Here is a 27758-nt window from a genome sequence, read left to right on the forward strand (position 1 = left end):
GTGGGAGATAAGGCTAGTACAGGTCGTCAACGATAAAATGAACAGAGAGAGAGACACAATGTGGAATCGTGGAAGATAATATACCTATCGAAATGTGTTTTACGTTTTTTTTTAAACATTAAATAGATATATTAAATAATTTTGATATCATTGAAAGGTTTTTGCGTGATATAACTCAGGAGTATACCATTTATAACCTATGAAATATCTTTTATATCTTTATGTTACGGAACACCTGCATGAATTTGCATGTGTTATTTTATTTGCTATTCAAATAATGTAGAAATTGGTCTGTATATATTTGTATTTCCCGCTAGAATTCAGGCTGATCAAATACTGATGTACTCTAATTATATGCAAGTTACATCCACACTGGTTCTAAGTATTTTCGAACCTCGGGTGTTTTACCTCACAAAACACATGTTCAATTTACACTGTAAACGGCCATCACCGGTGTATATGCCCTTATATTAAATATACTAAATAGTATAAAAATAGACAATATACGAACATTTATAAACGCAATCTAAGGCGTAGATGTACACTGTGTTGTTGTAAAAGTGACAAACACGCCACATGTGTAAAACCTAAGTGTTTTTAATAATTGTTATTTGTGAATCTAATCCATATATCTAGAATTTCAGTCTTCAATGACTTGGTAAGGGTTGGTCTGGAAAACAAGTTAATATACCAGTCACGTACAACACTTGGCAGGAATTCAGGAAAAACAATTGGATTAGCTAGGAAAATAATAACAGCAAGTCCACACAGGAACGCGGAAGTTCAAAGATCAGTCTACTAAACGTTAGAGAATGGGCGGAGGATATTTCTCTATCGCTCTTTATTTCAGGTATGTATTTATATAATACAAAATGATAAAAAAATTTATGAAATGATTAACAAAATTTAGTTTATCTTTATATCTAGTTCTTTACCTGCTTTCTTTTAAGCATAATATACCGTAGAAATCACCCAGATACAACCTTTAATTTTAAAGATATAGCTCTGTAAAACAAAGTCATCCATTTCAGTAGAATGTCTCATTTACCCTTTTATATACTTACCTTAAATACATTATATATTAATAATATATAAATGAGTATGGTCTATATATATAACATACATGAAGGCGCGGATATTATCTCTGAAATAGCATGGCATCATCGTTTGTATATGTATCTAATGTTGTTTTATGCAATGTAGTTAACCTCAATAGCAGTCGATTTTTGCTAAATGTACATTTTATGTCAAATTCTGTTTTGTTTTTATTTTATTTTGTCAACATTTTGTTGGCCGTATACGTCTGTCACTTTTCTAACGTTGCTTTTGAGTAATTAACATTCCTTTTTGATAACACTCGGCAGTCTGATGGGACACAGGTGGCATTAAACCTAAGCAGGTAACCTCCATTCGCTTACTCACAATATTCGGATCACCTGTCCCATAATGTATTAGAATAAATATTTTTCCGTGCTTTGAGCGCAATTTTCAAGAGTTTCTTTCTTTGAAATACGTGATATGCATGCTTCTTCTCCGTAATCTTTCCATGACCATATCCGATCACAACGGTAACGAGATACCACCAAAATGTCAATTTCAGGTGTCCAGATAACAAATTCTGCGATTTATCAGTCGCTTGTTATCAGAAAGGAAAGTTAATTACTCCAAAGCAACGTAAGAAAAGTTACAGAGATATACGGGCCAACATCGCGTCGACAATATAAACTAAAAGCAAAGCAGAATTTTACAAAAATGAAATGTACAGCACTTGCCGAAATTCGAATGCTTTTGTGGTTGCTGACGAAATTTTGTGTGAAACTACTGTCAAAATTATGTTGCTTCAGTGTATATTGACAATGCGTATTGTACAATTCTTAACCTTTGAAAAAAAGTTTGCACATTAAGACAAATTCCAATGGCATTGTGCCATACTCAATGTTATATGAAATACATCACATGTATTGCTAATCATAAAGTAACATTGAATTTGTATATATAGTAATATAAATATCATTAATCGTCAATCTACTTTACTAAACCTATTAGACACCTTTACTTATAGTCTGGCAAGGAGGCAAGTTAGCTCCATTGTGAAGCATACAACTCTATTTGCTGCAGATCCCGGAAGAATAAATCGGTTCATTGAGCATAAATAGAATATAAGATAGTATAGAGACTATAACTACAGCACTAAGGTGGGAGTCCGGATTTCGCCAGTTTTGACAATGGAGTGGACGATTGTTCTGTGTGGAATCCTAACCCTAACAGGTACGGACGATTTACTGTACGTCATGTAGATGTTGAAGATGGGTTCCGCATTTTAACTCTCAATTGTCGTTCTCGGCGAATATTTCATTTTAGTTTTGAGCATTGATTTAATAAAAGTTTTGTACTTGTAGTATAATTTATTAAATATTATTACAATGTAAGTCATTTTGTATTATTTATTGGTTATACATGATTCTGGAAAAACCTTTTCTTAACGAATTTCGTATTAACGCAAATATTCTAAGTTTAACAACTTGACAAAATATTTATTAAACAGTTATTTAAAAAATGTCTGCAGAGAATGATAATTAGAAGCAATACGTGTAAACTCATCTTGACGATTTGTGTCCGGATTATCGAGGGTCTACTGTACTATCAATGTGATAGTGGACTCGGGCTTCGTCCTCATTGTCCTCAATGAAATAAATGAATAATATCTCACCAACTATTAAATTTTGTGCGGACGCACCAAGCTTTGATAGTTAACATTGTTTATTTATTAACACATTCGTGTCCATATACCAAAGTAACAAGACTCCTCCTTTTCCATATATGTACCACGGTTACCTTCCTCCCATAAGGATGTCTGTAGCCTATTCAGTCAGTTTTACGTTTGTGTGGCATGTCTGTTTTGCTGACTACCAGTGAGATAATATTTGGTTCAATTTATCTTCTTATTTCAGGTGCAGAATATTATGTATTTATGGACGGAGAAAGACCTCACGAAGGAAACATACAAATTTATAACGGGTCAATATGGTTCAATCTCTGTACGGATGGATGGGACAATAACGACGCGACGGTGATATGTCGTATGGCAGGATACACAGGGTAAGTGTCGTATGGTGGGATACACAGGGTAAGTGTCGTATGGTGGGATACACAGGGTAAGTGTCGTATGGCAAGATAAACAGGGTAAGTGTCGTATGTTGGGATATACAGGCTAAGTGTTGTATGGCGGAATACACAGGGTAGGTGTCGTATGTTGGGATATAATGGGTAAGTGTCGTATGGCTGGATACACAGGGTATGTGTCGTATGGCAGGATAAACAGGGTATGTGTCGTATGGCGGGATATAAAGGGTATTTGTCGTATAGTGGGATACACAGGGTATGTGTCGTATGGCAGGATAAACAGGGTATGTGTCGTATGGCAGGATACACAGGGTAAGTGTTGTATGGTGGGATACACAGGGTATGTGTCGTATGGCGGGATATAAAGGGTATTTGTCGTATAGTGGGATACACAGGTTATGTGTCGTATGGCAGGATAAACAGGGTATGTGTCGTATGGCAGGATACACAGGGTAAGTGTTGTGTGGTGGGATATACAGGGTAAGTGTCGTATGGCGGGATATAAAGGGTATTTGTCGTATAGTGGGATGCACAGGGTAAGTGTCGTATGGTGGGATACACAGGGTATGTGACGTATGGCAGGATAAACAGGGTAAGTGTCCTATGGTGGGATATACAGGGTAAGTGTTGTATGGTGGGATATACAGGGTATGTGTCGTAAGGCGGGATACACAGGGTATGTGTCGTATGGCAGGATAAACAGGGTAAGTGTCGTATGGTGGGATATACAGGGTAAGTGTCGTATGGTAGGATACACAGGGTAAGTGTCGTATGGCGGGATACACAGGGTATGTGTCGTATGGTGGGATACACAGGATATGTGTCGTATGGCAGGATACACAGGGTAAGTGTCAAATTGTGGGATATACACGGTAAGTGTCGTATGGTGGGATACACAGGGTATGTGTCGTATGGCAGGATAAACAGGGTAAGTGTCGTATGGCGGGATACACAGGGTATGTGTCGTATGGCGGGATATACAGGGTAAGTGTCGTATGGTGGGATACACAGGGTAAGTGTCGTATGGCAGGATAAACAGGGTATGTGTCGTATGGCAGGATAAACAGGGTATGTGTCGTATGGCGGGATGCACAGGGTATGTGTCGTATTATCGGATATACAGGGTAAGTGTCGTATGGCAGGATACACAGGTTAGGTGTCGTATGGTGGTATATACAGGGAAGGTGTCGTATGGTGGGATATACAGGGTAAGTGTCGTATGGCAGGATACACAGGGTAAGTGTCGTATTGTGGGATATACAGGGTAAGTGTCGTATGGCAGGATACACAGGGTAGGTGTCGTATAGTGGGATATACAGGGAAGGTGTCGTATGGTGGGATATACAGGATAAGTGTCGTATGGCGGGATAAACAGGGTAGGTGTCGTATGGCAGGATATAATGGGTAAGTGTCGTATAGCTGGATACACTGGGTAGGTGTCGTATGGTGGGATATACAGGGTAAGTGTTGTATGGCGGGATACACAGGGTAGGTGTCGTATGTTGGGATATAATGGGTAAGTGTCGTTTGGCTGGATACACAGGGTATGTGTCGTATGGCAGGATAAACAGGGTAAGTGTCGTATGGCGGGATAAACAGGGTAAGTGTCGTATTGTGGGATATACAGGGTAAGTGTCGTATGGCAGGATACACAGGGTAGGTGTCGTATGGCGGGATACACAGGGTATGTGTCGTATGGCAGGATAAACAGGGTAATTGTCGTATGGTGGGATATACAGGGTAAGTGTTGTATGGCGGGATACACAGGGTAGGTGTCGTATGTTGGGATATAATGGGTAAGTGTCGTATGGCTGGATACACAGGGTATGTTTCGTATGGCAGGATAAACAGGGTATGTGTCGTATGGCAGGATACACAGGGTAAGTGTTGTATGGTGGGATACACAGGATATGTGTCGTATGGCGGGATATAAAGGGTATTTGTCGTATAGTGAGATACACAGGGTATGTGTCGTATGGCAGGATAAACAGGGTATGTGTCGTATGGCAGGATACACAGGGTAAGTGTTGTATGGTGGGATATACAGGGTAAGTGTCGTATGGCGGGATATAAAGGGTATTTGTCGTATAGTGGGATGCACAGGGTAAGTGTTGTATGGTTGGATATACAGGGTAAGTGTTGTATGGTGGGATATACAGGGTAAGTGTCGCATGGTGGGATACACAGAGTATGTGTCGTATGGCAGGATAAACAGGGTAAGTGTCGTATGGTGGGATATACAGGGTAAGTGTTGTATGGTGGGATATACAGGGTATGTGTCGTATGGCGGGATACACAGGGTATGTGTCGTATGGCAGGATAAACAGGGTATGTGTCGTATGGCGGGATGCACAGGGTAAGTGTCGTATGGTGGGATAGACAGGGTAAGTGTCGTATGGTAGGATAAACAGGGTAAGTGTCGTATGGCGGGATACACAGGGTATGTGTCGTATGGTGGGATACACAGGGTATGTGTCGTATGGCAGGATACACAGGGTAAGTGTCATATTGTGGGATATACACGGTAAGTGTCGTATGGTGGGATACACAGGGTATGTGTCGTATGGCAGGATAAACAGGGTAAGTGTCGTATGGCGGGATACACAGGGTATGTGTCGTATGGCGGGATATACAGGGTAAGTGTCGTATGGTGGGATACACAGGGTAAGTGTCGTATGGCAGGGTACGTGTCGTATGGCAGGATAAACAGGGTATGTGTCGTATGGCAGGATAAACAGGGTATGTGTCGTATGGCGGGATGCACAGGGTATGTGTCGTATTGTGGGATATACAGGGTAAGTGTCGTATGGCAGGATACACAGGTTAGGTGTCGTATGGTGGTATATACAGGGAAGGTGTCGTATGGTGGGATATACAGGGTAAGTGTCGTATGGCAGGATACACAGGGTAAGTGTCGTATTGTGGGATATACAGGGTAAGTGTCGTATGGCAGGATACACAGGGTAGGTGTCGTATAGTGGGATATGCAGGGAAGGTGTCGTATGGTGGGATATACAGGGTAAGTGTCGTATGGCGGGATAAACAGGGTAGGTGTCGTATGGCAGGATATAATGGGTAAGTGTCGTATGGCTGGATACACTGGGTAGGTGTCATATGGTGGGATATACAGGGTAAGTGTTGTATGGCGGGATACACAGGGTAGGTGTCGTATGTTGGGATATAATGGGTAAGTGTCGTTTGGCTGGATACACAGGGTATGTGTCGTATGGCAGGATAAACAGGGTAAGTGTCGTATGGCGGGATAAACAGGGTAAGTGTCGTATTGTGGGATATACAGGGTAAGTGTCGTATGGCAGGATACATAGGGTAGGTGTCGTATGGCGGGATACACAGGGTATGTGTTGTATGGCAGGATAAACAGGGTAATTGTCGTATGGTGGGATATACAGGGTAAGTGTCGTATGGCAGGATACACAGGGTAGGTTTCGTATGGTGGGATATACAGGGTAGGTGTCGTATGGCGGGATATACAGGGTAAGTGTCGTATGGCGGGATACACAGGGTAGGTGTCGTATGATGGGATATAAAGGGTAAGTGTAGTATTGCTGGATACACAGGGTAGGTATCGTATGGCGGGATACACAGGGTAGGTGTTGTATGGTAGGATACACAGGGTAAGTGTCGTATGACGGGATACAAAGGGTATGTGTCGTTTGGCTGGATACACAGGGTAAGTGTCGTATGGTGGGATATACAGGGTAGGTGTCGTATGGTGGGATATACAGGGTATTTTTCATATGGCGGGATACACAGGGTATGTGTCGCATGACGGGATTTACAGGGTATGTGTGGTATGGCGGGATGCACAGGGTAAGTGTCGTATGACGGGATAAACAGGGTAAGTATCGTATGGCGGGATATAAAGGGTAGGTGTCGTATGGACGGATATACAGGGTATGTGTCGTATGGCGGGATACACAGGGTATGTGTCGTATGGCGGGATATACAGGGTAAGTGTCATATGGCGGGATATTAAGGGTATTAGTCATATGATGGGATATACAGGGTATGTGTCGTATGGCGGGATACACAGGTTATGTGTCGTATGGCGGGATATACAGGGTAAATATCGTATGGCGAGATATAAAGGGTATGTGTCATATGGTGGGATATACATGGTATGTGTCGTATGTCGGGATATACAGAGTCAGTGTCGTATGGCGGGATACACAGGGTAAGTGTCGTATGGCGGAATATACAGGGTATGTCTCGTATGGTGGGATACAGAGGGTAAGTGTCGTATGGCGGGATATACAGGGTAAGTGTCGTATGGCGGGATATACAGGGTATTTGTCATATGGCGGGATATGCAGGGAATGTCTCGTATGGCGGGATACACAGGGTAAGCGTCGTATGGCGGGATATATAGAGTAAGTGTCGTATGACGGGACATACAGATTAAGTGTCGTATGGTGGGATAGACAGGGTATCTGTCGTATAGTGGGATACAGAGGGTAATTGTCGTATGGCGGGATATACAGGGTAAGTGTCGTATGGCGGGATATAAAGGGTATTTGTCGTATAGTGGGATACAGAGGGTAAGTGTCGTATGGCGTGATATACAGGGTAAGTGTTATATGGCGGGATACACAGGGTAAGTGTCGTATGGCGGGATAAACAGGGTATTTGTCGTATGGTTGGATATACAGGGTAAGTGTCGTATGGCGGGATATACAGGGTAAGTGTCGTATGGCGGGATATACTGAGTATGTGCCGTATTGCGGGATACACAGGGTAAGTGTCGTATGGCGAGATATACATGGTAAGTGTCGTGTGACGGGACATACAGGGTAATTGTCGTATGGCGGGATACACAGGGTAAGTGTCGTATGGCGGAATATACAGGGTATATGTCGTATTGTGGGATAGACAGGGTAACTGTCGTATGACGGGATACTCAGGGTAAGTGTCATATGGGGGACATACAGGGTAAGTGTCGTATGGCGGAATATACATTTCAAGTGGCGTATGGCGGGATATACAGGGTATGTGTCGTATGGCGGGATGCACAGGGTAAGTGTCGTATGGCGGGATATACAGGGTATGTGTCGTATGGCGGGATATACAGGGTAAGTGTCGTATGGCGGGATGTACAGGGTAGATGTCGTATGGGGGATATACACAGAAAGTGTTGTTTGGCGGGATGTACAGAGTAAGTGTCGTATGGCGGGTATACACCGGGAAGGTGTTGTATGGTAGGATACACAGGGTAAGTGTCGTATGGCGGGATACAAAGGGTATTTTTCATATGGCGGGATACACAGGGTATGCGTCGTATGGCGGGATACACAGGGTAAGTGTCGTATGGCGGGATATACAGGGTATGTCTCGTATGGTGGGATACAGAGGGTAAGTGTCGTATGGCGGGATATACAGGGTAGTGTTCGTATGGCGGGATAACAGGGTAAGTGTCGTATGGCGGGATACACAGGGTAAGTGTCGTATGGCGGGATATACAGGGTATGTGTCGTATGGCGGGATATACAGGGTAAGTGTCGTATGGCGGGAATACAGGGTAAGTGTCGTATGGCGGGATATACAGGGTATTGTCGTATGTGGGATACAGAGGGTAATGTGTCGTATGGCGGGATATACAGGGTAAGTGTCGTATGGCGGGATATACAGGGGGTATAGTGGATACAAGGTATGTCGTATGCGGGATAACAGGGTAAGTGTCGTATGGCGGGATATACAGGGTAAGTGTCGTATGGCGGGATATAACAGGGTATTGTCGTATGGTGGATATACAGGGTAAGTGTCGTATGGCGGGATATACAGGGTATTTGTCGTATGGCGGGATATACAGGGTATGTGTCGTATTGCGGGATACACAGGGTAAGTGTCGTATGGCGGGATATACATGGTAAGTGTCGTATGAGTAACGGGTTGTCGTAGTGGTATGGCGGGATATACAGGGTAAGTGTCGTATGGCGGGATATATGTTGAGTATACATGTGTCGTATGCGGGATACACAGGGTAAGTGTCGTATGGCGAGATATGCAGGGTAAGTGTCGTATGTACGGGACATACAGGGTAATTGTCGTATGGCGGGATATACAGGGTATGTGTCGTATGGCGGGATGTACAGGGTAAGTGTCGTATGGCGGGATACACAGGGTAAGTGTCGTATGGCGGGACATACAGGGTATGTGTCGTATGGCGGGATACACAGGGTAAGTGTCGTATGGCGGGATATACATTTCAAGTGGATATACAGGGTATGTGTCGTATGGCGGGATATACAGGGTAAGTGTCGTATGGCGGGATGTACAGGATAAGTGTCGTATCGCGGGATACACAGGGTAAGTGTCGTATGGCGGGACATACAGGGTAAGTGTCGTATGGCGGGATACACAGGGTAAGTGTCGTATGGCGGGATATACAGGGTATGTCTCGTATGGTGGGACACAGAGGGTAAGTGTCTATATGGCGGGATATATAGGGAATGCCTCGTATGGCTGGATACACAGGGTAAGCGTCGTATGGCGGGATATATAGAGTAAGTGTCGTATGACGGGACATACAGGGTAAGTGTCGTATGGTGGGATAGACGGGGTTTTTGTCGTATAGTGGGATACAGAGGGTAATTGTCGTATGGCGGGATATACAGGGTAAGTGTCGTATGGCGGGATATAAAGGGTATTTGTCGTATAGTGGGATACAGAGGATAAGTAGGTATTGTCTATGGTGGATAAAGGTATGGTTGCGGATATACAGGGTTAGTGTCGTATGGCGGGATATACAGGGTAAGTGTCGTATGGCGGGATATACTGAGTATGTGTCGTATTGCGGGATACACAGGGTAAGTGTCGTATGGCGAGATATACATGGTAAGTGTCGTGTGACGGGACATACAGGGTAATTGTCGTATGGCGGGATACACAGGGTAAGTGTCGTATGGCGGAATATACAGGGTATATGTCGTATTGCGGGATAGACAGGGTAACTGTCGTATGACGGGATACTCAGGGTAAGTGTCATATGGGGGACATACAGGGTAAGTGTTGTATGGCGGAATATACATTTCAAGTGGCGTATGGCGGGATATACAGGGTATGTGTCGTATGGCGGGATGTACAGGATAAGTGTCGTATCGCGGGATACACAGGGTAAGTGTCGTATAGCGGGATATACAGGGTAAATGTCGTATGGCAGGATGTACAGGGTAGATGTCGTATGGGGGATATACACAGAAAGTGTTGTTTGGCGGGATGTACAGAGTAAGTGTCGTATGGCGGTATACACCGGGTAGGTGTTGTATGGTAGGATACACAGGGTAAGTGTCGTATGGCGGGATACAAAGGGTATGTGTCGTTTGGCTGGATAAACAGGGTAAGTGTCGTATGGTGGGATATACAGGGTATTTTTCATATGGCGGGATACACAGGGTATGTGTCGCATGACGGGATATACAGGGTATGTGTCGTATGGCGGGATACACAGGGTTTGTGTCGTATGGCGGGATATACAGGGTAAATATCGTATGGCGGGATATAAAGGGTATTTGTCGTATGGTGGCATATACATGGTATGTGTCGTATGTCGGGATATACAGAGTCAGTGTAGTATGGCGGGATACACAGGGTAATTGTGGTATGGCGGGATATACAGGGTATGTCTCGTATGGTGGGATACAGAGGGTAAGTGTCGTATGGCGGGATATACAGGGTAAGTGTCGTATGGCGGGATATACAGGGTATTTGTCATATGGCGGGATATACAGGGAATGTCTCGTATGGCGGGATACACAGGGTAAGCGTCGTATGGCGGGATATATAGAGTAAGTGTCGTATGACGGGACATACAGGGTAAGTGTCGTATGGTGGGATAGACAGGGTATTTGTCGTATAGTGGGATACAGAGGGTAATTGTCGTATGGCGGGATATACAGGGTAAGTGTCGTATGGCGAGATATACATGGTAAGTGTCGTGTGACGGGACATACAGGGTAATTGTCGTATGGCGGGATACACAGGGTAAGTGTCTTATGGCGGAATATACAGGGTATATGTCGTATTGCGGGATAGACAGGGTAACTGTCGTATGACGGGATACTCAGGGTAAGTGTCATATGTTGGACATACAGGGTAAGTGTTGTATGGCGGAATATACATTTCAAGTGTCGTATGGCGGGATATACAGGGTATGTGTCGTATGGCGGGATGTACAGGATAAGTGTCGTATGGCGGATAATACAGGGTAAGTGTCGTATAGCGGGATATACAGGGTAAATGTCGTATAGCAGGATGTACAGGGTAGATGTCGTATGGGGATATACACAGAAAGTGTTGTTTGGCTGGATGTACAGGGTAAGTGTCGTATCGGGGATGTACAGGGTAGGTGTCGTATGACGGGATATACATGGTAGGTGTCGTATGAAGGGATGTACAGGGTAAGTGTCGTGTGACGGGATATTCAGGGTAGGTGTCGTATGAAGGGATGTACAGGGTAGCTGTCCTATGGCGGAATATACAGGGTAAGTGTCGTGTGACGGGATATTCAGGGTAGGTGTCGTATGAAGGGATGTACATGGTAGGTGTCGTATGACGGAATATACAGGGTAAGTGTCGTGTGACGGGATATTCAGGGTAGTTGTCGTATGAAGGGATGTACAGGGTAGGTGTCGTATGGCGGAATATACAGGGTAAGTGTCGTGTGACGGGATATTCAGGGTAGGTGTCGTACGGAGTGATATCTATTCATTTTATAGAACTCTTATTTTTAAATATCATAATCTGTGAACTGAACTCAGAGCTTTCATCACTAGCGCGGGCTGGCAACCAGGAAGACTATAAATCGAATTTACTCCAACAGACCATATATGTATATACATTGCAATTTTCTTAATCTTCGTCATCTTGTTGTCAAGGACAGAATGACAAATGTTTGTGTCCTCCACACGTGTCATTGCTTTTGTTCATCATCATGCTGTCTTCAGTGTAGGCCATATAGTGTGAAACGGTATACCGTGACATAGAAGAATATACAAACTAAGTTTGTTTTTGTTGTCGAATCGTTTAGATTTTGATAAGTGTTGTGTCATTGCATCGGTATGCATAGTAAATATCGCATTCAGTCGTGCTCACAAGCAACGTATTGAATTTGTTCAACACCAATTAAGTGATATATGTGACCTATAATGTTAAGGGAGGCTGAAGTTGGTTCCGAGTTCCGAGTTCCGTTTAAGAAAATTCTCTATCATTGTAGATAAAATCATTCTATATGCCTAAGACATATTAGAAATAGTTCTTAAACTTAATAGTACTTAAACGGAACGTGAAACTGGGAGTTGATCGAAAACTAAATTAAAATGGATTAATCACTAGTAATCCATGAAAAATACAGCAGGCAACATTTCTCATATGTCTTAGGCATATAGAATGATTTTATCTAAATTGATAAAAAAATTCCTTAAACGGAACTCGGAACTGGTTCCGAGTTCCGTTTTACATAAACGGAAATAGATGTTCTTTGGAATTACAAAAAAAAAATGAAAAAAAGACAAATCACAAGAGAGAACATTTGTAAAATGTTCAAATTTCGCTACAATGGATGGAACAATGGATTACAAAATTCTTAAACGGAACTCGGAACTCGGAACTCGAAACCAACTTCAGCCTCCCTAATGTTAAGAACATATGAATGTTATCGCATCAAACATAAAGGGACAATGTGGCTCAGTGAAATAATATCAATGATATGTTCCGTGTAACGAGGGATCCTTACAAGCGTATCAAGAGGATACGAATTACTTCAAATAATGAATATATAAGGCACGGCAGTAATCCTAACCGTGCAGACACAATATATTGTAAGATTTTCAAGGCAGTCTGCCCCTTTGTCATCCTCGATACTCCAGGGGTTCCGACCGCTTTCGATCTCTACACTCCTGGAATATCGAGGATGCCCCTTTCTTTCAGAAAGTGGAATTGACCTCCGCTCGCCAAAAGGTATATTTCATTCAAATTTGATATTTGTTTCCTCAGCTTTCTTTTACATGTACCATATATTGTAAGATGCAAATATTGTGACCGTATTTGCTGCTGCTTTGGAAATTCGACAGTATACTAATATTAATGTGAAATTAACTCAAAACTCTAAAGGTTTGTAATACATAAATGACCTCTCGATATAAATTTTATTAGGTTTTTTATACTAAAGTGTATAAGTATTTAAGATTCATCAATTTACCGAAGAAAATAGACTTCAGGTTGTACTTATTACCAATGCTTTTTCAGTCATGTACTTTTGGCAACAATTTTCACTATCGACTAAAAGAAGACATAAATATCTAAACATTTATCTAAATCTAAATGTAGATAGAATGTGTCAGATCACAGTTTAGGAGAGACAAGCACGCGATTTGGTTATTCGTCGTTGTTAACTATAAAATAAGTTTATTTTTCTAAATATGCACATATATGTATTATAATTTCTTTCCAGTAACGGCGCCGTTGCACGTGAAAGCAATAACGGATTTACATTTTCCTCCCTGGTAAACCACAAGTTTGATTGTACCGGCACGGAACAGACTCTTGCTGATTGCCCTACGAGCAGTAATAATGCTACTGCTTGTGCAAATAGCACTCTGTCTCACTTGACTTGTTCTGTAGGTAAGTTATGTGACATCTAAAATTAGCAAACATACGGAATCAGGACATTGGTCTTCGTGTATAAGAAAGACATCACTCAGCCAATAATTAGTATATGTTCCATGTCCTCTATAAAACCCGCATCTAAGATAGTTTGATATTTGTATACTATCTTTGAGGTGTATCCATTTGATTTATCTGTGTTTCTGTGATAGAAATGTGATAGAAGTCTGTTTGATGCTTTCAAACGTTAGGAAAGTGATGCGAATGCACAAATTGTCTTAAAAGAAGTTTTAATCGTAAAATTGATTTATATTGGCGTTTCGTTTGATTTCCTCTATCTTCTGTGTGCTAGTTTATTTATCATGGATGAGAACATTTTAGGCTTAACCATATCAAGAATCAGCAATCGATGGTGATTTTTGATTTTCAGAAAGAGTGACCCCCGGTGACAATAATATAGGTTTATTGTCGAAAGATGGTGTTATATTATATGACTCTTTCATATGTACATATGTAGGATAGAACTATTCCACCCTCGGGTACAGAATTTTGGGTCAGAACCGAGGCTTGCCGAGGTTTCTGACCCAAAATTCTGTACCCGAGGGGGGTATAGTTCTATCCTACATAATTTACATATGAAAGAGTTATTTTCTCACATTGCTTGTCGAGTTACTTGCACGAAAGGTGAGGCAGCCATTTTGTGACAAAATCTTAACTTCTTAAATAATTGATCGATTTTAAAAATAAGAACGCCATTCGAAAAAGCTCATCAAAGTTTGGTTTATATTAATATATATAAACAAGAAATCTTAGGTAAAAGGGTTTGAAATGCAAATTAAACAAATGAAATGGTAAATAAATCCGGCAAATCAATCGAAATAGAAGAAAAATGACGTCAACTTTGGCTGATATGACGTCATCTGATTGTTCGGCAATTGTGACGTCACAGCTATGTAAGATAGATTTATCTTACATAGCTGTCTTTCATGGGACAACTCTATCTTACATGGCTAGCTATGTGATAAATTACCATATTAGTTGATTTTAAAAAGTATAATTATTATTCTTTTTCCTTTGCTTCCTCGGGTCATAATGACCTTCTTACAAAATAATACACGTTTACTTACATACATCTGATCACAGTGATCTTTATTGAACTATTAACGTATATAAATATGTATAGACCGAATGAACACAATCTGGTTTAATTGCTCATTAAATGTACCAAAATCCTATGTATATTTTTATATTCGAAGCCGATCTGTTTGATGCTTTCAGATCCAGCCCCGAATGATTTTTTCCTAATATCGTTTGGGAATAATATCGCTAGGATGGACAGACAAACTGCGAGCGTGTCGTTGGTTCAGTCAGGGACAGTAGACCGAGTTATCGCCATTACGTATGACAGTGTGAAGGACAACATCATCTGGACAGACATCCTTAGATATCAGATAGCCATGTGTGGATTACAAGGGGGAAATATTACAGTTCTCTACCAGGCTGGTAATGGTAAGAATCAAAGTTGTTTCCAGTGTCTAGTTTGAAAAAAAATCATAAAATTCATCATAAAATTTACACTCCTAAATATCAACTCCCCGTATATCCCCTCCTAAAATATCAACTCCCCATATATCCCCTCCTAAATATCAACTCCCCATATATCCCCTCCTAAATATCAACTCCCCATATATCCCCTCCTAAATATCAACTTCTCATATATCCACTCCTAAATATCAACTCCTCATATATCCCCTCCTAAATATCCACTCCCCATATATCCCCTCCTAAATATCAACTCCTCATACATATATCCCCTCCTAAATATCAACTCCTCATATATCCACTCCTAAATATCAACTCCTCATATATCCACTCCTAAATATCAACTTCTCATATATCCACTCCTAAATATCAACTTCTCATATATCCCCTCCTAAATATCCACTCCACCCATACATATATCCCCTCCTAAATATCAACTCCTCATACATATATCCCCTCCTTAATATCAACTCCCCATATATCCACTCCTAAATATCAACTCCTCATATATCCACTCCTAAATATCAACTCCTCATATATCCCCTCCTATATATCTATATATCAGTATATATAGGTGTTACCCCACTCCCCAGTATATAGGTCAGTACCCCACTCCCCATATCCCCACTCCCCTAGTATATAGTTTACCCCACTCCCCAGTATATAGGTGTTACCCCACTCCCCCCTAATATAGTGTTACCCCACTCCCCCCCAGTATATAGGTGTTACCCCACTCCCCAGTATATAGGTGTTACCCCACTCCCCAGTATATAGGTGTTACCCCACTCCCCAGTATATAGGTGTTACCCCACTCCCCAGTATATAGGTGTTACCCCACTCCCCAGTATATAGGTGTTACCCCACTCCCCAGTATATATGTGTTACCCCACTCCCCAGTATGTTACCCCACTCCCCAGTATATAGGTGTTACCCCACTCCCCAGTATATAGGTGTTACCCCACTCCCCAGTATATATGTGTTACCCCACTCCCCAGTATATAGGTGTTATCCCACTCCCCAGTATATAGGTGTTACCCCACCCCCAGTATATAGGTATTACCCCCCACTCCCCTCCTATATATAGGTTACCCCACTCCCCAGTATATAGGTGTTACCCCCCCTCCCCAGTATATATCCCCACTCCCCCCAGTATATATATGTTACCCCCACTCCCCCTAGTATATGTTACCCCCACTCCCCAGTATATAGGTGTTACCCCCTCCCCCAGTATATAGTGTTACCCCCCACCCCAGTATAATGTTACCCCACTCCCCCAGTATATAGGTGTTACCCCCACTCCCCAGTATATATGTTACCCCACTCCCCATATATAGGTGTTACCCCACTCCCCAGTATATAGTGTTACCCCCTCCCCAGTATATAGGTGTTACCCCACTATATATTACCCCACTCCCCAGTATATATAGGTGTTACCCCACTCCCCAGTATATCCTATATACCCCCACTCCCCAGTAATATATCCCCCCCCACCCCCAGTATATAGATGTTTACCCCCCCCTCCCCATATATGTTACCCCTCCCCAGTAATAGGTGTTACCCCACTCCCCTGTATATAGGTGTTACCCCACTCCCCTATATATCCCCCCACTCCCCAGTATATATCCCCACTCCCCATATATAGATGTTACCCCCACTCCCCCAGTATATAGGTGTTACCCCACTCCCCCATATATATAGGTGTTACCCCACTATCCCAGTATATAGGTCCCCCACTCCCCCTATATATATGTTACCCCACTCCCCAGTATATAGTGTTACCCCACTCCCTCCCCATATATAGGTGTTACCCCCCCTCCCCAGTATATATAACTTACCCCACTCCCCCCTGTTACCCCATCACTCCCCAGTATATAGGTGTTACCCCCTCCCCAGTATATATGTTACCCCACTCCCCAGTATAGATGTTTACCCCACTCCCCATATATAGGTGTTACCCCACTCCCCATATATTACCCCCACTCCCCAGTATATAGGTGTTACCCCACTCCCCAGTATATAGGTGTTACCCCCTCCCCCAGTATATATCCTTACCCCACCCCCAGTATATAGGTGTTACCCCCCACTCCCCAGAATAGTATGTGTAACCCCACTCCCCAGTTTGATGGTGTGTTGACCCCCTACTCCCCCAGTATATAGGTGTTTACCACCCCACCCCCGTATATACTTGTGTACTCCACTGCCCAGTATCTAGAAAGTTCCCACCCCACTGCGCCATTAGATAGATTTGACCGCCGCTACCCATATATAGGTGTTACCACCACTCCCCAGTATAAGGGTGTTACCCCACTCCCCAGTATATAATGTTACCCCATATATATTTACCCCTCCCCTCCTATAGTGTTACCCACTCCCCATATATAGGTGTTACCCCACTCCCCCCATATAACCCCACTCCCCAGTATATATAGGTGTTACCCCACTCCCCCCTAAATATAGGTGTTACCCCACTCCCCAGTATATAGGTGTTACCCCACTCCCCAGTATATATAGTGTTACCCCACTCCCCCAGTATATGTTACCCCTCCCCCCAGTATATAGGTGTTACCCCACTCCCCCTCCAGTATATAGGTGTATACCCCCCACTAGGTGTTACCCCTCTAGTATATGTTACCCTCCCCAGTATATATACCCCCCACTCCCAGTAAATATCCCCCTCCCCCAGTATATAGGTGTTACCCCTCCCCAGTAATATTACCCCACTCCCCATATATATATGTTACCCCACTCCCCAGTATATACTCCCCATATATCCCCCCTCCCCAGTATATATGTTACCCCCACTCCCCAGTATATAGGTGTTACCCCACTCCCCAGTATATATATGTTACCCCACTCCCCCCAGTATATAGGTGTTACCCCACTCCCCTCCTATATAGGTGTTACCCCACTCCCCAGGTATATCCCCTCCCCAGTATATAGGTCCCCACCCCCATATATCCCCCTGTATATATGTTACCCCACTCCCCCAGTATATAGATGTTACCCCACTCCCCAGTATATCCCCTCCTAAATACCCCACTCCCCATATATAGGTGTTACCCCACTCCCCAGTATATAGGTTACCCCACTCCCCCATAGATTACCCCACTCCCCATGTATATAGGTGTTACCCACTCCCCAGTATATATGTTACCCCACTCCCCAGTAATAGGTGTTACCCCACTCCCCAGTATAATATCCCCAACTCCCCAGTATATAGGTGTTACCCCACTCCCCTATATAGGTGTTACCCCACTCCCCCCCCCAGTATATATATACACTCCCCATACTCCCCTATATATAGGTGTTACCCCACTCCCCAGTATATGTGTTACCCCACTCCCCCCTATATATGTTACCCCACTCCCCAGTATATGTTACCCCACTCCCCAGTAAATATCCCCACTCCCCAGTATATAGGTGTTACCCCCACTCCCCAGTATATAGGTGTTACCCCACTCCCCCCAGTATATAGTCACCCACTCCCCAGTATATATGTTACCCACCCCCAGTATATATATATGTTACCCCCCTACTCCCCAGTATATAGGTGTTACCCCACTCCCCAGTATATAGGTGTTACCCACATATCCCCAGTATATATGTTACCCCCACTCCCCAGTATATAGGTGTTACCCCACTCCCCATATATAGGTGTTACCCCACTCCCCCAGTATATGTTACCCCACTCCCCATATGTTTACCCCACTCCCCCAGTATATAGGTGTTTCCTCCCCCAGTATATAGGTGTTACCCCACTCCCCAGTATATAGGTGTTACCCCACTCCCCATATATCCCCCACTCCCCAGTATATAGGTGTTACCCCACTCCCCAGTATATAAGGTGTTACCCCACTCCCCAGTATATAGGTGTTACCCCACTCCCCAGTATATAGGTTCCCTCCCCAGTATATCACGTTATCCCCACTCCCCAGTATATATATATACCCCACTCCCCAGTAATATATGTTACCCCCACTCCCCATATAGGTGTTACCCCACTCCCCAGTATATAGTGTTATCACCCCCCCCATATATAGGTGTTACCCCACCCACTCCCCAGTATATATATACCCCCACCCACCCCCAGTATATAGGTGTTACCCCACTCCCCCAGTATATAACTGTTACCCCACTCCCCTCCTATATAGGTCCCCCACTCCCCAGTATATATGTTACCCCACTCCCCATATATCCCCCCTACTCCCCCAGTATATATAGGTGTTACCCCACTCCCCAGTATATATCAACTGTTACCCCACTCCCCAGTATATAGGTGTTACCCCCTCCCCAGTATATAGGTGTTACCCCCTCACTCCCCAGTATATAGGTGTTACCCCCCACTCCCCCTGTATATAGGTGTTACCCCACTCCCCAGTATATAGGTGTTACCCCACTCCCCAGTATATATAGGTGTTACCCCACTCTCCCCCAGTATATATATCCCCACTCCCCAGTATAATACCCCTCCCCAGTATATGTTACCCCTCCCCAGTATATAGGTGTTACCCCCCCCAGTATATAGGTGTTACCCCACTCCCCAGTATATAGTTACCCCCACTCCCCTCCTGTTACCCCACTCCCCAGTATATATATCCCACTCCCACTAAATATCAACCCCCCCATATATATTACCCCTCCCCAGTCCCCAGTATATATATAGGTGTTACCCCACTCCCCAGTATATATTACCCCCACTCCCCATATATATAGGTGTTACCCCACTCCCCAGTATATAGGTGTTACCCCCCCCCAGTATATAGATGTTACCCCACCCCCAGTAAATATAGGTGTTACCCCCATATATCCCCACTCCCCAGTATATAGGTATACCCCACTCCCCATATATAGATCCCCACTCCCCAGTATATAGATATTAACTCCCCAGTATATATCCCCACTCCCCAGTATATAGGTGTTACCCCAACTCCCCAGTATATAGTGTTACCCCACTCCCCATATATAGGTGTTACCCCACTCCCCTCCCAGTATATAGGGTGTTACCCCCACTCCCCTCCTATATATGTTACCCCCACTCCCCATATATAGATGTTACCCCTCCCCAGTATATAGGTGTTACCCCACTCCCCTATATGTTACCCCACCCCCAGTATATAGGTGTTACCCCACTCCCCAGTATATAGGTGTGTTACCCTCCCCAGTAATATATATGTTACCCCACTACCCCTCCAGTATATATATGTTACTCCCCATATATCCCCACCCCCAGTATATCAACTACCCCATATACCCCACTCCCCATATATAGACCCCCACTCCCCCCTATATATCAACCCCCCATATATAGGTGTTACCCTCCCCCAGTATAAGGTATCAACTCCCCCAGTATATAGTGTTATCCCACTCCCCATATATATCCCTCCCCCCCAGTATATATAGGTGTTACCCCCCACTCCCCATATATATACCCCACTCCCCATATATGTTACCCCACCCCCAGTATATAGGTGTACCCCCCACTCCCCAGTATATAGGTGTTACCCCACTCCCCAGTATATAGGTGTTACCCCCCACTCCCCCAGTAAATATAGTGTTACCCCATATCCCCTCCTATATATATGTTCCCCCCCATATATCCCCACTCCCCCTATATGGTATCCCCACTCCCCATATATATTACCCCACTCCCCAGTAAATATGTTACCCCTCCCCATATATCCCCTCCCCCAGTAAATATCAATGTCAACTACCCCATATAGGTATTTACCCCCACTCCCCAAATATCCCCACTCCCCAGTATAGGTGTTACCCCCTCCCCCCAGTATATATCAACTTACCCCACTCCCCAGTATATAGGTGTTACCCCACTCCCCAGTATATAGGTGTTACCCCACTCCCCAATATGTTACTCCCCCCCCACTCCCCAGTATATAGGTGTTACCCCTCCCCCATATATAGGTGTTACCCCCACTCCCCTATATAAATATAACTCCCCATATATCCCCTCTCCCCAGTATATAGGGTGTTACCCCACTCCCCACTATATCCCCACTCCTATATGTTACCCCACTCCCCATATATGTTACCCCTCTCCCCATATATAGGTGTTACCCCACTCCCCTCCTAAATATATAGGTGTACCCACTATCCCCAGTATATATTATCACTCCCCAGTATATATAGGTGTTACCCCCTCCCCAGTATATAGTATGTTACCCCCACTCCCCAGTATAGGTGTTACCCCACTCCCCAGTATATAGGTGTTACCCCACTCCCCAGTATATATGTTACCCCCACTCCCCAGTATATACTAGGTGTTACCCCACCCCCTCCCCTATATAGGTGTACCCACTCCCCAGTATAAAATCCCCCCACTCCCCAGTATATAGGTGTTACCCCACTATCCCCTATAAATATCCCCCACTCCCCATATATCCCCACCCCCAAATATAAGGTGTTACCCCACTCCCCAGTATATAGGTGTTACCCCCACTCCCCAGTAAATAGGTGTTACCCCAACTCCCCAGTATATATGTTTTACCCCACTCCCCAGTAATATGTTACCCCCACTATCCCCCCCACTCCCCAAATATAACTGTTACCCCCACTCCCCATATATATGTTACCCCTCCCCATATATATAGGTGTTACCCCACTCCCCCCTCCCCCACTCCCCAGTATATAGGTGTTACCCCACTCCCCATATATAGGTGTTTACCCCACTCCCCAGTATATAGGTGTTACCCCCACTCCCCAGTATATAGGTCCCCATATATATGTGTTACCCCACCCCCATATATATAGGTGTTACCCCACTCCCCAGTATATATGTGTTACCCCACTCCCCAGTATATAGGTGTTACCCCACTCCCCAGTATATAGGTGTTACCCCACTCCCCAGTATATGTTTACCCCACTCCCCAGTATATATTACCCCACCCACCCCATATATATAGTTTACCCCCCCACCCCTATATATACCCCACTCCCCTGTATATATATATATGTTACCCCCCCCCAGTATATATGTTACCCCACCCCACTCCCCCATATATGTTACCCCACCCCCCATATATGTTACCCCCCCCCCAGTATATATAATGTATACCCCACTCCCCAGTATATAGTGTTACCCCACTCCCCCTGTATATAGATGTTACCCCACTCCCCAGTATATATGTTTACCCCACTCCCCTATATATAGGTGTTACCCCCACTCCCCAGTATATATAGGTGTTACCCCCACTCCCCAGTATATATAGTGTTACCCCCACCTCCCCAGTATATATAGGTGTTACCCCACTCCCCAGTATATAGGTGTTACCCCACTCCCCCCAGTATATAGATGTTACCCCACTCCCCATATATAGTGTTACCCCCACTCCCCCAGTATATAGGTGTTACCCCACTCCCCCAGTATATATAGTGTTACCCCACTCCCCAGTATATATCCCCCACCTCCCAAATATAGGTGTTACCCCACTCCCCATCCCCCCACTCCCCAATATAGGTGTTACCCCCCACTCCCCATATATATACCCCACTCCCCCAGTATATAGGTGTTACCCCACTCCCCAGTATATAGGTGTTACCCTCCCCTAGTATATATGTTTACCCCACTCCCCAGTATATGTTACCCCACTCCCCAGTATATAGGTGTTACCCCACTCACCCCCTATATAGATGTTTTACCCCACTCCCCAGTATATAGGTGTTACCCCACTCCCCAATACCCCACTCCCCCCATGTATATAGGTGTTACCCCCACTCCCCCCAGTATATATGTGTTACCCCACTCCCCACCATATAGGTGTTACCCCACTCCCCAGTATATAGGTGTTACCCCCCCCCCAGTATATATGTTACCCCACTCCCCCCATATATAGGTGTTACCCCACTCCCCAGTATATAGGTGTTACCCCACTCCCCCATATAGTGTGTTACCCCACTCCCCAGTATAATATTACCCACTCCCCAGTATATAGGTGTTACCCCACTCCCCAGTATATAGGTGTTACCCCCCTACTCCCCAGTATATAGGTGTTACCCCACTCCCCAGTATATAGGTGTTACCCCCTCCCCAGTATATATGTTACCCCCTCCCCCAGTATAAACTCCCCAGTATATATATACCCCACTCCCCAGTAATATATCACCCCACCCCAGTATATAGGTGTTACCCCACTCCCCATATATATGTGTCCCCAAGTATACCCCACTCCCAGTATATATCCCCCCCAGTATATACCCTCCACTCTCCCCAGTATATAGGTGTTACCCCACTCCCCCAGTATAGGTGTTACCCCACTCCCCAGTATATAGGTGTTACCCCACTCCCCAGTATATAGGTGTTACCCCACTCCCCAGTATATAGGTGTTACCCCACTCCCCAGTATATAGGTGTTACCCCCACTCCCCAGTATATAGGTGTTTACCCCCTCCCCCCCAGTATATAGGTGTTACCCCCTCCCCATATATATAGTATTACCCCACTCCCCTATATATGTTACCCCACTCCCCAGTATATAGGTGTTACCCCACTCCCCAGTATATAGGTGTTACCCCCCTCCCCAGTATAGGTGTTACCCCCTCCCCCCAGTATATAGGTGTTACCCCACTCCCCAAATATACTCCCATTACCCCACTCCCCAGTAATATCAATGTATATCCCCAAAGGTGTTACCCCCACTCCCCAGTATATAGGTGTTACCCCACTCCCCAGTATATAGGTGTTACCCCCTCCCCCTAAATATAGGTGTTACCCCACTATCCCCTCCTATAGGTGTTACCCCACTCCCCATATATGTGTTACCCCTCCTCCCCTATATAGGTGTTACCCCACTCCCCCAGTATATGTTACCCCTCCTAACCCCCACTCCCCAGTATATAGGTGTTACCCCCTACTCCCCAGTATATAGACTTACCATATATCCCACTCCCCAGTATATAGGTGTTACCCCACTCCCCATATATGTTACCCCCACTCCCCAGTAATAGGTGTTACCCCACTCCCCAGTATAAAGGTATTACCCCACTCCCCAGTATATAGGTGTTACCCCCCCTCCCCAGTATATATATGTTACCCCACCACACCCCAGTATATAGGTGTTACCCCATCCCCAGTATACCCCACTCCCCCCAGTAAATATAGGTGTTATCCCCCCACTCCCCAGTATATACCCCACTCCCCCCCCCCCAGTATATAGGTGTTACCCCACTCCCCCAGTATACCCCTCCTCCCCATATATACCCCACTCCCCAGTATATAGATGTTACCCCCACTCCCCTATATAGGTGTTACCCCACTCCCCTCCTAATATATAGGTGTTACCCCACCCCCCCATATATAGGTGTTACCCCACTCCCCAGTATATAGGTGTGTATACCCCACCTATATAGGTGTTACCCCACTCCCCATATATAGGTGTTACCCCACTCCCCAGTATATAGTGTTACCCCACTCCCCCCCAGTATATAGGTGTTACCCCCCCATCTCCCTAAATATCAACTCCCCAGTATATCCCCTCCCCAGTATATAGTGTTACCCCACTCCCCATATATATAGGTGTTACCCCTCCCCAAATATAGACATGTACCCCCCACTCCCCAGTATATAGGTGTTACCCCACTCCCCCATATAGGTTTACCCCCCTCCCCAGTATATAGGTGTTACCCCTCCCCAGTCCCCCCATCCTATATGTTACCCCCACTCCCCTATATATATGTTACCCCCCCCCATATATAGGTGTTACCCCACTCCTCCCCAGTATATAGGTGTTACCCCACTCCCCATATATATCCCCACTCCCCATATATAGGTGTTACCCCACTCCCCATATATGTTACCCCCACTCCCCAGTATATAGGTGTTCCCCCCCCCCAGTAATATATTACCCCTCCCCATATATATAGTGTTACCCCACTCCCCAGTATATAGGTGTTACCCCACTCCCCAGTATATATAGGTGTTACCCATCAACCACTCCCCATATATAGGTGTTTACCCCCTCCCCCCCTCCTATAGGTGTTACCCCACTCCCCAGTATATAGGTGTTACCCCACTCCCCCTAGTATATATATAGGTGTACTCCCCACTATCCCCTCCCCAGTATATAGAGTATACCCCCCAGTATATAGGTGTTACCCCCACTCCCCAGTATATAGGTGTTACCCCAACTCCCCCAGTATATAGGTGTTACCCCACTCCCCAGTATATATATACCCCTCCCCATATATAGTGTTACCCCTCCCCCCATATATAGGTGTTACCCCCCTCCCCAGTAAATATTACCCCACTCCCCATATATCCCCCACTCCCCTAATATATGTTACCCCCACTCCCCAGTATATAGGTGTTACCCCACTCCCCAGTATATAGGTGTTACCCCCACTCCCCAGTATATAGATGTTACCCCACTCCCCAGTATGTTACCCCACTCGCCAGTATATAGGTGTTACCCCACTCCCCAGTATATATGTGTTACCCCACTCCCCATATATAGGTGTTACCCCACTCCCCCCTAAATAGGTGTTACCCCACTCCCCATATATAGGTGTTACCCCACTCCCCAGTATATATGTTACCCCACTCCCCCCCAGTATATAGGTGTTACCCCTCCCCATATATAGGTGTTACCCCTCCCCAGTATATAGGTGTTACCCCACTCCCCCCTATATATACCCCCACTCCCCCCTATAATATCCCTCCCCATCCCCATATCCCCTCCCCAGTAATATGTTACCCCACTCCCCATATATCCCCTCCTAAATACCCCAACTCCCCATATATAGGTGTTACCCCACTCCCCAGTATATAGGTTATTAACTGTTACCCATATACCCCCCTATATATGTTTACCCCACTCCCCAGTATATAGGTGTTACCCCACTCCCCAGTATAATGTTACAACTCCCCAGTATATATCCTAGTATCCCCACTCCCCATATATCCCCTCCCCAGTATATATAGGTGTTACCCCACTCCCCCAGTATATATAGGTGTTACCCCCCTCCCCAGTATATATGTTACCCCCCTCCCCATATATATAGGTGTTACCCCACTCCCCATATAGATATTACCCCAACCCCAGTATATAGGTGTTACCCCCCTCCCCAGTATATATGTGTTACCCCACTCCCCTGTATATAATATCAACCCCCATATACTCCCCTCCTATATAGGTGTTACCCCACTCCCCCAGTATATAGGTGTTACCCCCCCAGTATATATGTTACCCCACTCCCCCCCAGTATATAGTGTTTACCCCCCACTCCCCAGTATATAGGTGTTACCCCCCATACTATCCACCCCCATATGTGTTACCCCCTCCCCCAGTATATCCCCTCCCCAGGTGTACCCCTCCCCTGTATATCAACTTACCCCACTCCCCAGTATATAGGTGTTACCCCCACTCCCCAGTATATAGATGTTACCCCACTCCCCATATATAGGTGTTACCCCACTCCCCAGTATATAGGTATCAACTCCCCATATATCCCCTCCCCATATATAATGTTTACCCCACTCCCCCCCTATATAGGTGTTACCCCAAATATATAGGTGTTACCCCCCACTCCCCCTATATATACCCCTCCCCCCAGTATATAGGTGTTACCCCACTCCCCCAGTATATAGGTGTTACCCCACTCCCCCAGTATATAACTCCCCCCATATATATCCTAAATATACCCCACTCCCCAGTATATAGGTGTTACCCCACTCCCCAGTATATAGGTCCTTACCCCCCTCCCCAGTATATCCCCCCCCAGTATATGTTACCCCACTCTCCCCAGTATATAGGTGTTACCCCCACTCCCCATATATAGGTGTTACCCCACTCCCCAGTAAATATAACTGTTACCCCATCCCCATATGTTACCCCTCCCCAATATATGTTACCCCACTCCCCAGTATATATAGGTGTTACCCCACTCCCCAGTATATATGTGTTTCCCCACTCCCCTGTATAAATGTGTTACCCCACTCCCCAGTATGTTACCCCACTCCCCAGTATATAGGTGTTACCCCACTCCCCAGTATATAGGTGTTACCCCACTCCCCAGTATATAGGTGTTACCCCACTCCCCAGTATATAGGTGTTACCCCACTCCCCAGTATATGTTACCCCACTCCCCAGTATATAGGTGTTACCCCACTCCCCAGTATATAGGTGTTACCCCCTCCCCAGTATATATATGTGTTACCCCACTCCCCCAGTATATATGGTGTTACCCCACTCCCCAGTATATAGGTGTTACCCCACTCCCCCAGTATATAGACCCCACTCCCCATATATAGGTGTTACCCCCTCCCCAGTATATAGGTGTTACCCCACTCCCCAGTATAGTATACCCCCCACTCCCCCCAGTATATATGTGTTACCCCACTCCCCAGTATATAGATGTTACCCCACTCCCCAGTATATAGGTGTTACCCCACTCCCCAGTATATGTTACCCCACTCCCCAGTATATAGGTGTTACCCCACTCCCCAGTATATAGGTGTTACCCCACTC

At 45.0% G+C, this 27758-nt stretch overlaps 1 protein-coding gene across 7 annotated transcripts in view; it reads left to right on the forward strand.

Moving 5' to 3' along the window:
* The first annotated feature begins 601 nt into the window (after positions 1-601).
* The window catches only part of LOC138327381 (low-density lipoprotein receptor-related protein 5-like protein), a 37253-nt gene continuing 10096 nt past the window's right edge, over positions 602-27758 (forward strand). For 4 of the 7 annotated variants that reach the window (XR_011209036.1, XR_011209038.1, XR_011209039.1 and 1 more), the window contains exons 1-5: positions 604-850; positions 2063-2268; positions 2952-3099; positions 13589-13758; positions 15019-15249. Coding sequence is in view for 1 of the 7 variants with exons in the window: in XM_069273436.1 (XP_069129537.1) it covers positions 2226-2268; positions 2952-3099; positions 13589-13758; positions 15019-15249 (592 nt within the window). In the remaining 6 variants the exon portion in view is untranslated. Of the gene's footprint in view, positions 851-2062; positions 2269-2951; positions 3100-13588; positions 13759-15018; positions 15250-27758 lie in introns of all 7 variants that reach the window. The other 3 variants (XR_011209041.1, XM_069273436.1, XR_011209037.1) reach the window with 2 other exon arrangements.

Source organism: Argopecten irradians, chromosome 7 (genome assembly GCF_041381155.1).
Source record: "Argopecten irradians isolate NY chromosome 7, Ai_NY, whole genome shotgun sequence".
NCBI lineage: Eukaryota > Metazoa > Mollusca > Bivalvia > Pectinida > Pectinidae > Argopecten > Argopecten irradians.